Consider the following 14,889-nt stretch of genomic DNA (forward strand, 5'->3'; position numbering starts at 1 on the left):
TTATCTCAGTAGGTCTACAATTTACTTCAAGGTGACATGATCTGACACAGTCCCAAGGTGTTTCAATTTGTTACCTGTCATTCATCAGCACAGTAACAACAAGTGGGAACAGATTACAGTCACAGGACTATTGATCAGGAATTATAAATAGTCAGGAGCCCCCAGTTTAATAAATCTGTGGCTAAGACTGAGTTCTACAACTCAGCACTTTAAAAACCTGCTTTTTTTTTTTAAAGGAGCCTGATTGGGGTAAATGCTAATATTAGTGAGGCCTCTTTGCATTTTTGTAGACCATAACTCCTCATGTTCTGAAGAGTTTGAATTTTTGCCTGACAATTTCACCACCCATTGCTAATGGCTCTCTCTTCATCTCCAGGCAGGAGTTTCTTGGTAGCTCTGCCAACCTCAGAAATGAGAGGAATGGCAGGTTAAGAGGGCCTTCTCTGTAGCAGCCCCCAAATTCTCCCTCGCTACAAAGGTGCATCTTCATTATGCAGCGTCTGTCATGTGCTGAAGATGCACCTCTTTACCCCTGGCCTTTTGACGGTTAAGGTATTGGGACTCACCCCTTCTGTTTTGGTTAATCTACATTGTGCTGCTTTTGCTTGGAATTGTTTTACTTGTTTTTCCTGGTACGTATATTTAAACTTATTTACTCCTTTTGGATTGCTTGATTAGATTGCATGTAACCTGTCCTGGGACTTAACAGTGAAAGGTGAGTAAGAAATCACTTGAATGAATGAATGAATCAATAAGACCCCACACCAAGCCAAGCATAGCCCACCCCCCTCCACATATTGCAGTCTGCCAGCTGTCCATAGATCTCAGGGCAGTTCACACTCCACAGCATAAAAATACAAGATAAAAACACATATGAGCATACTTAATAATAATAATAATAATAATAATATTTGTGCCCTGCTGGCATGCAAACCACTTGCTGGTAGCTAATACAGACCCTCCAAGCGTCCCTATTTTCCAGGGACAGTCCTGGATTTATTGATTTTATTTATTGAATTTATACAGCGCCCTATACCCAGAAGTTCTCAGGGCGGTTCACAAAACAAAAACAAAATATAAAACCACAAAATATATAATCAAAATAAAAAACAACACCAGCCCAATAACTAAAACACACACACACACATTTACAGAAGCCATCCCAATTTGTGATTTGATCCTGGAACGTCCAGCTTTTCCTTATGTCCCTATTTTCATCGGATAAATGTAGGGTGCTTTGCTCAAAGCGGAAGGGAATGAGTGTGCCTGGGGGAAAGTGAGCAGGGCACGGGGAGAAAAGCTAGTTGCAAAGTTAAGTAAAGAGAGACACCGAAAAGCAGCCAACTTTTAAAAACTTTTAAATGACAGGCGGTGCCTCCTTTTTTGTGGCTCTTGAAGATCACACGCGAGCAATAATCCTGCTAGCAAGGATCGACATTGGAAGTACTTGGAAGAGGGGGTTTCCATGTTATTGGGGGGGGGAGGCGAAGCAGCACTGGCGGAGGAGGGGAGAGGGAAAGCTGAATTGTAACTAAAACACACACAATCACATAAACATATATTTTTCCATCCCTCACCTGCTCGCTACTCATGGCTGGGTAGCCAGCTGCTTGTCCCTACGCTGAATACAAAGGGAGTGGGTGTTTTTGGGGGGGGGGCTGCGGAGGCGCCTGCCGCTGCGCGTCTCCCTCCTCTCGGTTCCCCTGCGGGGATGTTGTGCTGAGCAGGGAAACCCCGTCGCCTAGCAACGCCTCCGACTCAAACCGCGCTTTCCCCCCTTTCATTCCTTCGGGAGCGAATGAGAGAGCAGAATCTCAACATTCCAGTCGCCGAAGCAGCGAACCCAAAGTTCCCATTGGCTCAGAGGAAGAGAAGGGCGTGTCCCCGCCCCCGGAGGAGTAGAAGTTCTGCGGAGACAAAGAGCTTCCCGCTTTTGCTTTTGAAAGAAAAGAAAAAAACCCACGGGTTGGACTCCAACTCCCATTAGCACTCTGGGTCAGACTGGGTGATGGGAGTTGTTGCGCTGGTCATGTTGTGCGGACGCCAGTTTATCGTCTTCTATTGCGAACTTAAAAATCGGAAAGCGTAATGTTTGTGGTCAACAAAAGAGGTTCAAAGACTCTCTCAAGGCAAATCTTTAAAAAATGTAGTATAAACACCAGCAACTGAGAAACACTGGCCTGCGAGGGCTCCAGGACGCATGGGAGAAACTCGAACTCAGGACGCATGGGAGAAACGTGTTAAGAGGAAAGCACGCTTGGCAAACCCTCATATGATCAACTCCCACCCGGAAACCAATGTCCCCACTGGGGAAGGACGTGTGGATCCAGAATTGGCCTCCACAGTCATTTATGGGCTCACTGTTAAAACCGTGTTTATGGAAGACAATCTTACTCGGCTACGAGTGATAGCCAAAGAAGGCCCCGCTGCCTGCCAGGAAAAACAAAAACACAGTTAATATTTCACCTGGCATAGACTGCTCACTTGCGAGAAGAGAGTGCAGCAGACACACCCGTAAGCAAAACAACTTGAACTCTACTGAGTGGGGGGTCTGTAAGGTGGAACAAAATGTTGCAGTTTCTCACCACTAAGGAAATACAACAAGCGAATACATAGTAAGAGAAACCACACAAGTGACGCTGACACGAAACCCCACACATACACAAAGTACAGTAGAAGAATAGAAGCATTGCCACCCCCAACCCCACACCACTCGTCATTCCCCCCGCCCTTTCTTTCCCCCTTTTCTTCCTAATGTAACACTAATGCAGGCTTCCTCAACCTCGGTCCTCCAGATGTTTTGAGACTACAATTCCCATCATCCCTGACCATTGGTCCTGCTAGCTACTGTAGGGATCACAGGAGTTGTAGGCCAAAAACATCTGGAGGGCTGAGGTTTTGGAAGCCTGCACTAATGCCTCACAACAAACGAAGCTGATCTGTCGAAAACGCAACTTGAAAAAATACAATTTTTGTAAACTAAGAACTAGGCAGAGGGCCTTCTCAGTGGTGGCGCCCGCCCTGTGGAACGCCCTCCCATCAGATGTCAAAGAGAAAAACAGCTACCAGATTTTTAGAAGACATTTGAAGGCAGCCCTGTTTAGGGAGGCTTTTAATGTTTAATAGATTATTTTATTTCATTTTTCTATTGGAGGCTGCCCAGAGTGGCTGGAGAAACCCAGCCAGATGTGCGGGGTATAAATAATATATTATTATTATTATTATTATTATTATTATCCCTGAGCTTTAGCTGGGGTTGAGGGGTGTCTTAGTCCAACAATAGCTGCAGGGCTGCCCATAAGTTACAGAGTGACTAGCAAATATAACTAATAATAAACACCATCCCTGAAACATCACAACACATGCACAAGCCACCCAGCCATAAAACCTTCCCACAGCTTCTGGTTTTTTATTAGGATTTGTAGGTACTGATATTCCAAAGGAGCAGAAAATATTTTTTTATGTATGTGACAACAACAGCACGGATGATAGTAGCCCAGAGATGGAAAGAAGACAAAGGCTCTACTAGAGAAGAATGGCAAACTAAGCAGTTGGATTATGCCGAAATGGCAAAACTGACTAGAAGGCTCTGGAACCAAGAAGACCAAAACTTCAATAAAGAATGGGGGGAAATGGATAACGTATCTAGGAGACCACTGTAAGCAGATGGAAGCATGAGCAGGATTGCAATAACACTTGTAATGTGGCAAATATTACAGACAAAATGGAGAGATATGAATTATGGATTATGAAATAATATGCAGTTGAAAAGGTTGACAATAGGACCCATAGAGGGGAAAGTGGGAAGTCCAGAGATTCGGAGAAATCTCTAAATCTGGATATGTATTTTGTATTGTTATAATTCTATATTTGTAAAAAACCAAATTTTAAAAAACTCAAAAACCTTCCCACAGCTTGAGACAGCCCCCATTTAAACCATCTGATTACAGACAATTAAAAGTTGCAAAGTATATTTGCATAAGGAAAGGTGCTTTGAACTGTGAATTGTGAAAGTGTCAGTGGTACTTCATTTTAGATTAAAGGTGAGAGCTTTTTATGTCTCCCAGAGTGTAGAATCAAGATCTTGTATGCTTTACCACCTGTTAGTATTACTCGCTACCTGGGTAGTCAACAAGGGGATACGATGGCTATTCTCAAACAATTTATCAAGAGTAAAAAGGCCGTGTGAGCTTGCCTATGCTTCCTGAATCACCACCAGTAAAAAGGTAAAGGACCCCCGGATGGTTAAGTCCAGACAAAGGCAATTATGGGGTTGCGGCGCTCATCTCGCTTTCAGGCCAAGGGAGCCAGCATTTGTCCAACAGGCTCAGCGGTTTAGACCACAGCGCCACCTACATCCCTGTATGAAAACCCGTAGCCCTAAGTTTCCAAGGAAAAGTTGGGCATATTAAAGAGATATCAGGGAAACGACCTCAGTTGCCCTGTTCTCAGACATTTGGGTTGTTTTTTAATACAGCTTTTTCCATCTCTTGCACTGGGGATTCAAATAGGTGTTGACTCATCAAAGTATATAGGCATATTCATTACAGTGCAAGCAAAATCAGAAAGTTTTGCTAATAGGGAAGAATTGGAACTCGTTACAATTAAGTGTAATAATCTTATTTGACCACTAAGGGGCATGTGTTCCCTTTCAAACCAACTTCTACACCAGAAAATGCTCTGCATTACAGGAATGTTTGTATACAGTGTTTTCCCTTAGAATATCAATGCCCGCTGCCTAATCTCCATGAAGTTGCTCAAAATATTACCACGGCCTTCCATTAATGTTTTGCACATTGCCTTGGGACTTATGTGCAAAGCAATTAATAAATAACAATCAGTACTTCTTTTGTTTAAAAAAAATTAGGGGGTGGTATGGGGTGGCGCTGTGGGTTAAACCACAGAGCCTAAGGCTTGCCGATCAGAAGGTCGGCAGTTTGAATCCTTGCAACGGGGTGAGCTCCTGTTGTTTGGTCCCAGCTCCTGCAAACCTAGCAGTTCGAAAGCACATCAAAGTGCAAGTAGAAAAATAGGTACCGCTCCGGCGGGAAGGTAAATGGCGTTTCCATGCACTGCTCTGGTTTTGCCAGAAGTGGCTTAGTCATGCTGGCCACATGACCCAGAAACTGTACGTCGGCTCCCTCGGCCAGTAAAGCGAGATGAGCATCGCAACCCCAGAGTCGTCCGCAACTGGACCTAATGGTCAGGGGTCCCTTTACCTTTACCCTTATCTTGAAAGTAGTGTTCTGACTGCCAGAACAAAGGGGCAGGAAAAAAAAAAGGTGCCAGTACTCCATATCAGTAAGTACTAGCAGAATTACTTATAACAATAATAATTGCAATATATGATTAAGACGTGTGTCTGGTCTGCTATATGTGGCTTGACATACACTGGAAGAAGCAAAGATCACCAGTGTCAAAGGAATGATTCTTCAACATCAACTTCGTTGGACTGGTCATGTTGTGCAGATGCCTGATTATCATCTTCCAAAGCAACTACTCTATTCTGAACTTTAAAATGGAAAGCGTAATGCTGGTGGTCAACAAAAGAGGTTTAAAGACTCTCTCAAGGCAAATCTTTAAAAATGTAGTATAAGCACTGACAACTAGGAAACACTGGCCTATGAGCACTTCAGTTGGAGAACAGCCTTTATCAAAGGTGTCATGGACTTTGAAGACGCTCAAACTCAGGACGAAAGGGAGAAACGTGCTCAGAGGAAGGCATTGATCTCACTGTGATCAACTCCCGCCTAGAAACCCTTTGTCCCCCCCTGTGGAAGGACATGTGGATCCAGAATTGGTCTCCACAGTCACTTATGGACTCACTGTTAAAATCGTGTTTATGGAAGACAATCTTGGCTACAAGCGATCGCCGAAGAAGAAGTGGCTTTACATAAAACAATTTGTTGATTATGTTAAAGGGTTTGCACCAGTGATATATATATATATATATATATATATATATATATATATATATATATATATATACACATATATATATCTCGCTGGCGCAAACCCATAACATAAACAACAAATTGTTTGATATTAAGCCACTTCTTCTTCTTCTTCTTTGGCAAGGTGCTGCAACTCACCATGAACACCTCCCCATTTGTCTTCTAATGGCAATGGCGCCCACCTGAGAAGTTACGGCTGGGAGGAGGGAGCCCTGGTTTGCACTGCTTACTTTGCATGTGCCCTAATCTTGGAGGCATGGAGCCCTGACAGATTCAGAATGAGTCTGTCAAAAGCATTTGAGTTGATGTTTTACCAAATGCCATATACAGTATGAGGCTGTTGTCATGGAAGTTCACTTCCTCCATCTTCTCATCAGGGGAAACAATGCCTTGCTTGGGGAACCTCTGGCCCTCCAATTGCCACTGGACTACAACTCCTATCATCCTTCACCACTGGTGACGCTGCCCAAGGGCAACAGGTTCCCCATCCCTACTAAAGTCACGAGTGCACTAGGCCTCAATGCCAGGAGCAAGTGGTTGGTCACTGAGAGAACAGGATGCTGGACTAGTTTGGCCTCTGGCCTGATTCAGCTGGTCCTTTTTGTGTACTTATGTGGGGTGGGGGGATTTTAATTTGCCTTAGGAAGCAAAACCAAAGCAAAATACCCTCCAACATTTCTCCAATGCAAATAGGGCCATCCTATTTCTTCATCATCATCATCATTTTATTATTTATACCCCACCCGTCTGAATGGGTTGCTCCAGGCACTCTGGGTGGCTTTCAACATATATATAAAAAAACATAATTAAACATTTAAAAACTTCGCCCTACAGGGCTGCCTTCAGATATCTTCTAAAGGTTGTATAGTTACTCATCTCCTGAACGCTGGGGTCGCATAATTCCATACCCTCCAACATTTCATCAATGAAAACAGGTAAATCCTAAGGAAAAGCAGGACATTCTAGGACTGTTCCTGGAAAATATGGACACTTGGAACACCCTGTCCCTGACAGTTCTGCAATTCTCTTAGTTTTGACATGTAACAATCATTGATGATTTTGTAGGGTAGGTGTTTCATTTAGCACATCTTGCTGCACCCAATGAGTTACTGTTCTCAGTCCAGCCCATTTGCACAATTTCTCATTTCCTTGCTCTTTATCGCCAGCTACCTGAACTTTACACCTAATCTATTATGTCATGTGTCAGTCTCTTCCTCACCTGCTGCCACCAGAATTTATAAGATAAGCTAGTGACTGTCACAGCTAGGTTCATATTCCATCTCCCCCCCCTTCATTTTATTTAGTGGAATAAAATACCTTATCACGTTATTTTAGTCCTTGACCTCACTGCTATGGAATTGTGTTTACATAATTGCCTGTGACAACAACCAACAAGAAATTTCCTGCCACTTCTGTCAAGCGGGATGTCGTAACAGATCGCCAACCAAATGACTGCAAGTGGCAAAAACAGAATTTCATATGCTGAGAAGGAATTTGACAGCAGCATCTTTCCAATGTCTGCAAGTGATTAAAAAAAGAATGTGGTTTTGGAAGGAAAAAAACATTATGTGAGGAAGACACATACTAACCAAGGCATATGTGCAAAGATAACATTTTCTTCACCAATAAGTAACCCAGGAAAGGGACTTTTTGACAGCATAGTACCTCTACATGTTTAAAACTCTCTCTCTCTCTCTCTCTCTCTCTCACACACACACACACACACACACAAACAAAAAAACACAGAGCACTTGGAATACTTGGACATGTTACAGACATGTTATAAATTCAGACATTATTATAAATTCACATAAGTTTGTGACTTTGCAAAACGTTATCTGGATTTTATTAAACCTACTTGGTATGCTTTAGTTCAATGCTCTTCAGCCTTGCGTTCCCAGATGTTGTTGGACTACAATTCCCATTATCCCTGACCATTGTCTAAGTTGACTGGGAATGACGAGAGTTCAGTCCGTGATATTGGGAGTTGCTGCTCTTCCATCTGGGATCCAGGAGGCATATTCTATTTTGACGTTTCCTGGCTTATGCAGACAATTTAAGGAAATGTCTTTTGTAATACTAGTTAGCCGATGAGCTAAATTTTTACGTGCATTTTTGTAACCTTCGTATATAACAAAATTGTAAGGCTGTCGTCATGCTGCAGTTCACACCTATAGGCAGCAATGGGAACTGCAGTGTGACAACAGAACAGTAGGTGGGCAGGCATGCAGGCAAGCGACTAAAAGAGCAGGCAGCCCGGGTGCAGAGCAACAGCTAGGACAGGCCGGGGCAATTCCCCAGTAACCAAATTGCTGAGCCGTTGCTGCACACCTCACACCACCGATGACGTTTTGGCCTCAGCGATGTAGGAGTCTGAGGAGGAAGGGAGCAGAAGCAGAGCAGGGTGGCTGCTGGGGAGCTGTCTTGACCTGGCTGTCTTCTGTGGCTCACCTGGGCCGTGGTTTGGCTGAGTTGTAAGGGTTGTGATTTGGATGCGCAAGAAGGAATGAAGTGGGGACAGGAAGGCAGGGTGGAATGGATCAACACAGGTTGGGCTGTGCAAGCTCTCCTTTGGCAGTGGGGAGTGGGAAAGGGGAGAAAGTCTCTCCCACATCATTGCCCCCATGCTGCCTCCACTTCCAAGGCTGCTGCTGTAGCAAGGAGAGAGAAAACCCTGTATTGTAAAATTAAGTCTTACTTCTCTTCAGGCACTGACAGCAGCAGCAGCAGCAAAAGGGGGAAGCAAAATGGGGAAATAAAGTTTTTTATCTTCTTCCTTCTCAGCAGCAGCGAGATGAAAAGGGAGGGAGGTTTGGTGAGGTATAAGCAAAGGTGTGGTTTGAGAGACTTGTGAGGGGAACAGGTTTAGGGATGAGCTGTGAGGGGAAGGGGGGTTGGTGGGGGTGGAGGGGTTGTGGGCAAACTGTAAAGGGAAGAGGTTATTCAGGTGTAAAGTGAGGGGGTTGATAGGGGGGGTAGATGAGGATGGTTAGATGGTTTTTAATGCTTGATATTATATTATGTTTTTATATATGTTGGAAGCTGCCAAGAGTGACTGAGGCAACCTATCCAGATGGGTGAGGTATAACTAATAAAATTTATTATTATTATTATTATTATTATTATTATTATTATTATTAGCAACAACAAGAGCAGGGGCACAACCCCCAGTACTAATTGCTGTACACTGCTTTGATATTTTAAATGAAATTGCAGTATACAAGTTTTTTTTTAATAAATAAATAAATATCACCTTTGGTTCTGTGACATAAGAAAGGCGGGAAATAAATGAGTAAATAGAATGCATTTGGGGGGGGGGGATATGGAAAACAGAGACTAAAGGATTGCAGGCCCACACACTTTGACCCATTGTTGTCCAGTAGAATATAGACAGTTATGTTCCCAATCCTGTTATCACCCTGATTTAACCCTATTTAAGTTAAATAATTCAATTAAAAGGAGTGGCTCCTATTTAACGATTAAAAAAATAATAATGTAATATGGAACAATGTTACTGGGTTGCTTTCGCCACACCATAAAACCCCCCAACAAATTAATTAAACAGACTGTTTTTATTACATTTCTGTTCCATGGATTTCCAGGGTAGTGTGCAAGCCATTTCCTCATCCAGGCCCGGCCTGATCCAGACCCGCTTAGCTTCAGCAAGGTTGCTACATCATGTGCCTTATACTCATCAATCCATCTTTGCTGGGCAAAGTTTACGAAAAGCCATAAACATTCACATGCGTGTTTGAAGACAACAGCAGGATAAACTCTGCCCTTGCCAACTAAGGTTCACAGAGCACGTCGGCTGTGTGTCAAAGGGCTCTTACAGTCTATCAAATAAGTGCTACGGTAGTGAAGGAAATAGGACTTTACACACCATAACAGGTATGGAATAGTTTGGTGGAGAGGCAATAAATACCAGAACATTTTTATTATATGCCTGACCTGAAAAAAAAAAATTAAGGGGTCCTTTATGTATTACATTTCAAAGTGAGATGGAGACAGTGTGGCTCAAGTTGTCTGGGATAGCTCAGTCGGCAGAACATGAGGCTCTTAATCTCAGAGTCACAGGTTCGAGCCCCACGTTGGGGTCCCTAACAACTCTACAATCTATATATATATAAATGTAAAAATCGTGAAAATCTAGGTTCCACTTTTCTCCATAACCGCTTGACCGATTGTCCTGAAATTTTGACACAACGATCCAGGCCACTCCCCGCGCGTTGTTGGGGGCAAAAATCCCTCAAATCGCACACCTGTGCAGGTACAGACCTGGTTTTCCACCAACTCAAACAGCGCCCTCAAGTGGAATTCCTCCCACAGTACACCCCCTCCCTTCCTGTGAAATCTAAGCCATACCCACAAACCAAATGACATCATCATCAACCAAGCAACTGAAACACACCAAGGCGGTCATTATCTAGGCCTTTGTTTTAGGCCCCTGACAGGCCCAGGGGGGGGGAACCCACAGCAACGCACTTGGGGGCACGGCAAGGGGTTTTTACTTTAAGATAAGATATCTTTATTGTCATTGTCCCCTTGCGGGAACAACGAAATTACTCGGTTGCTACATCCACTCACTTTACCATTTAGCACCACTACCCCCCCAAAAAAACCTCACCAAAAAGCCAACATTGCCAAGTGGAGGTCGGGACCTGCCTGGGGGGGGGGGGTTGACACAGAACGCAGCATGGCCTTTGATTTATGTAGGCCCCTGCACAGCAAGGGGTTTTTACTTTACCATTTAGCAACACTACCCCCACCCAAAAAAAACCCCACCAAAAAACCAACATTGCCAAGTGGAGGTCGGGGCCTGCCGGGGGGGGGGTTGCCACAGGCCGCAGCATGGCCTTTGATTTATGTAGGCCCCTACACTGCAAGGGGTTTTTACTTTACAATTTAGCACCACTACCCCCAAAAAATCCACAAGACAAAAATAAATATGTCTTATTTTATGGGTATGTCTTATTTTAGGAGAAACAACTGATTGTAAGCCTATGTGCCTTTTTTATTTTTTAAAAAACAACCATTCACTTTCTCTCCCCAGTTTAAGTCCTCAGATATTTGCAGTGCACACCCCCACCCTATTTACAATTCCCTACCTTCCCCTTGCCACTTCTTGGGTTTTTTATGGAACTGAACAACTTGGGTACTTCAGAGCGCGCCTTCTGTTGCCAGGCCCTTACAGGGCCCAGGCCAGGGAGATAATGTGGCCCTGTTTTTAACCCTTTTGTTACTTTTTTCATTTTACTGATTGTGAATATGCTGACCGAGGCCCCCTTTAGATTCGGAGGCCCGCGCCAAGTGCCCCATATGACCGCCCTCCTTCTTTCTGGGCCTGTCTGTTGCTACGGGGCTATGGGGCTTCGCTATTTGACCCCCCCTCCCCGGGTTGGGATTCTTTAAGTAGTTCTCTGGGTCCCAGGGCACATCATCACCCCCGATCCTTAATCTAAATATATAGAAATGTTCACGATGTGTGTGCAGGGGCCAATGTATGTAGATACAGGGGGGAGGGGACAACAGAGGGCTCAGACAAAAGTAAATACTGGGGAATGGAACCCAGAAACTGACATCTCCTTCTCCAAGGATGGGGGCCAATGTAGGAAGATACCAGGGGTAGGGGCCAACACTCCCCAGGAACAACAGAGGGTTCAGACAAAAGTGCATGCTGGGAAATAGAACCCAGAACCTAACCGTTCCTTTTCGAGGGTGGGGGCCAAGGTATGGAGATACAGGGGGGAGGGGCCGACACTCCCCAGGGACAACAGAGGGAAGGGTATCCTACGGAAACACAGGGATGAGCCGGGGTGGAGGGAGGAGGGGCAGGATATGTCATGGATCGTGACAGGGTGGGGGGGATCACAGGAAAGAACCACAGCAACGCGTGGCCGGGTCAGCTAGTTCTACATATTGTTGAATACTGAAAAACAGGAAGTATCATAATGTAAAGCTATTTCTCTCTAGTTTACTGGTATATTTGTTATCTAACATTAAAGTTTTGATGCGACACGGTGGTAGAATCCCAGACTGCATCGTCTCAAATGGAAAATAGATTTTTGGACTGACTGAATAGCTTTGGGTGGCAGGATGGTCCTATCAAAAGGATGTTGTAAAATTAGCATCAGGGAGGGGGCTACACTAATACTTTTCTCTCTGATATGCTCATTACCATGAGTAGCTACCCGCAAATCAGGTTGCAGATAGTCCAGGAGGAAAGGAACGCTTGAAAGCAACACAACCACCCAAAAGGAGAGGTGAAGAGATTCCTAAATCTATTTTGAACATGGCATGGGCCACCTGCTAAGCCCACTCTGCCTTCTACTTCCTGCCCAGCACTAACCACCTGGTCTGCAGGTGAAGGTGTGAAATTCCCTTGGTCCATCATCCACACGTGTGTTCATGCACTACCACCTACAATAATCTGCAGGCTGGGGCATTAATCTAAAACTGGAATAAGAAGAGGGCTTGTTTCACTGCTCCCCCTGCCCCGCCCCACCCCCCAAAAAAACACCCCACCAAGGGAACACATTAGGGCAATTAGGAAAGGCAGATCTTCACCTTCTCACCAGCATCTCATGCCAAGACTGTACAATGTCTCACATCTTGACTCATGCTTGGAGACAGCACCTCAGCTGGTATGACATCGCCATCTGTTTCAAGGATCCCCTCCTTCCCTAGATAGAAGTCATGCGCATAGTTCCGTATGTCACTAAGGATGGGGGGGCACAGAATCATATTGTAGAGTTGGAAGGTACCTCCAAGGGTCACCTAGACCAACCCCCTGCAATGCAGGAATCTCATCCATGACAGATGACCATCCAATCTCTGCTTAAAGACCTCCGAGGAATCTACTTTCTTGCAACTTAAAATTAGTTCTGTTCCCATTTGAAGGCAAGCCTACCTGATTTGCCCTCCTCCGGAGGATACACAAATTAAAACACAACCACCCTTCGAAATTGGCACTTTGCTGAATTTTGAACCACACTAATTGGGTATATTAAAGGAAACACGTATATTAGTGGAAATGACACACAACATGCATTATATTAGGGGAAACAGCTTGCAAAAATGTTTGCATACAAAGATTACGTGCTAGGAGAAATTCGCACTAAATTTGAACGAGGACTTCATTAAAAAAATAAATCACAAACTGATGTGGAAACGCAAATGAGGATTAGAAACAGAGCAAGCAAAATTAACAGATTTGTTCATCCCTGTGTGTTACACAGTGTCAAGGTGTTAGTGCTGACCTTTAAAGCCCTAAACGGCGTCAGCCCAGTATACCTGAAGGAGCGTCTCCACCCCCATCGTTCAGCCCAGACACTGAGGTCCAGCGCCGAGGGCCTTCTGGCAGATCCCTCACTGCAAGAAGTGAGGTTACAGGGACCAGCCAGAGGGCCTTCTCAGTAGTGGCGCCCGCCCTGTAGAACGCCCTCCCACCAGATGTCAAGGAAATAAACAACTACCTGAAGACATCTGAAGGCAATCTTGCTTAGGGAAGTTTTTAATGTTTTGTCGCGTTTTTAATATTCTGTTGGGAGAGTGGCTGGGGAAACCCAGTCAGATGAGTGGGGTATACATAATAAATTATTATTATTATTATTATTATTATTATTATTATTATTATTATATCATTATTATGAACTGGCAGGACAACTGGGAGGTGGGAAGAGGATCCTGCCGAAGGGTGTAGCTGGGACCGGGACACACCAGTGCAAGATGGGGAAAGGAAAGGTTGGTGCAGGAAGTACTCACAGAGGATGACGAGGGGCTGGAAATCAGTGCACAGGAGCCAGAGGAGGTCGGCCGGGTCTTCACAGACACAGTGCGCTCTGAAATATAGGGAGCAGAGGGAGAGATGCTCCAGGAGGCTGAGGCAGGCAAGGGCCCACAGCCCAGCTCCCTAGCTGGCCAGGTGGGGCTCGCTAGCTCTGGGAGGAGTTGTGGGCAGGTGAGAGTCACAGGCCTCATCAAACCCAGATGCTGCCATCAGCAGGCATAGTAGAGAAGACATCAGAACTATGTTGGGGAACCTTGGTTTGGATTCTTCTGGATCTCCAAGGGACTGTGCTTTGGGGTTGATTCTGGTCTGTATCCTGACTGCTGGACTTTGGGTGTGGCTCTTTGGATTGACCCTGAACCTTGCTTCCTGACCTTTGGACTTCGCTTGCGTGGATCGACCCTCGGACTTTGGATTTGGCAAACTGACTTGCTGCCAGGTAGGCCTAGGGTTCAGGATACACAGACACATTCCTGGCAGACAGTAGTTTGTAGAGCCAGGGCCTGAAAGGAAAGGGAAATCATGCTAAAATGCCGCCTCCTCTCGCTCTCTCTCTACCTATCTCTGTTTTGATGGGGAGAATCAACAATTTTTTGCATACCTTGAATGTTCAGGCCGAAACCACCAACATCTCAGAAAGGATGCAATAGAAGCAGGACAGGTACAAAGAAAACCAATGCAAATTAGAAAATATCCACCATACTGGGGTAGCCAAGGTGGTGCCCTCCAAATGCTGTTGGACTACAACTCCCATCACCCCTCTCCATTGACCATGCTGGCTGGGGCTGATGGGGCTAGGAGTCCAATAGCATCAGGAGGGGGCACAGATTCATTAACTACCCCAGTGCAGTACATTTACTACGATGGGAATCTAAGCTGAAAACCTGCTGCTTATAGGAAGCAAGTCATATGTTTTAGAAGCAACATGACTAAAGTACAGTATGTAAATTCTTGAGTGGATAAAGGAAAGTGAATGGGAAATCGATTTGCCAAACTGTTAGCAGTGGAAATATCTGCTGTCTGCTAGTAGGTTGTATCAAAATAAGTTCTCCTCTGGCCCAATTAGATTAATGGAACTGTGCTAAGCATGCCCATTCATTTCAATTGGGTTGCTCGGAGTTCAGGGCCAGCCCACCCATGAGGCAA

At 44.8% G+C, this 14,889-nt stretch overlaps 1 protein-coding gene across 1 annotated transcript in view; it reads right to left on the reverse strand.

The window, feature by feature from the left end:
• The window catches only part of DNAH7 (dynein axonemal heavy chain 7), a 129,826-nt gene extending 128,122 nt beyond the window's left edge, over positions 1–1,704 (reverse strand). Inside the window, exon 1 of the mRNA XM_060281450.1 lies at positions 1,578–1,704. Coding sequence (XP_060137433.1) covers positions 1,578–1,592 — 15 coding nt within the window. The 5' untranslated portion in view covers positions 1,593–1,704. The remainder of the gene's footprint in view (positions 1–1,577) is intronic.
• Positions 1,705–14,889: the final 13,185 nt, after the last annotated feature.

This window comes from Zootoca vivipara, chromosome 1 (assembly GCF_963506605.1).
Source record: "Zootoca vivipara chromosome 1, rZooViv1.1, whole genome shotgun sequence".
NCBI lineage: Eukaryota > Metazoa > Chordata > Lepidosauria > Squamata > Lacertidae > Zootoca > Zootoca vivipara.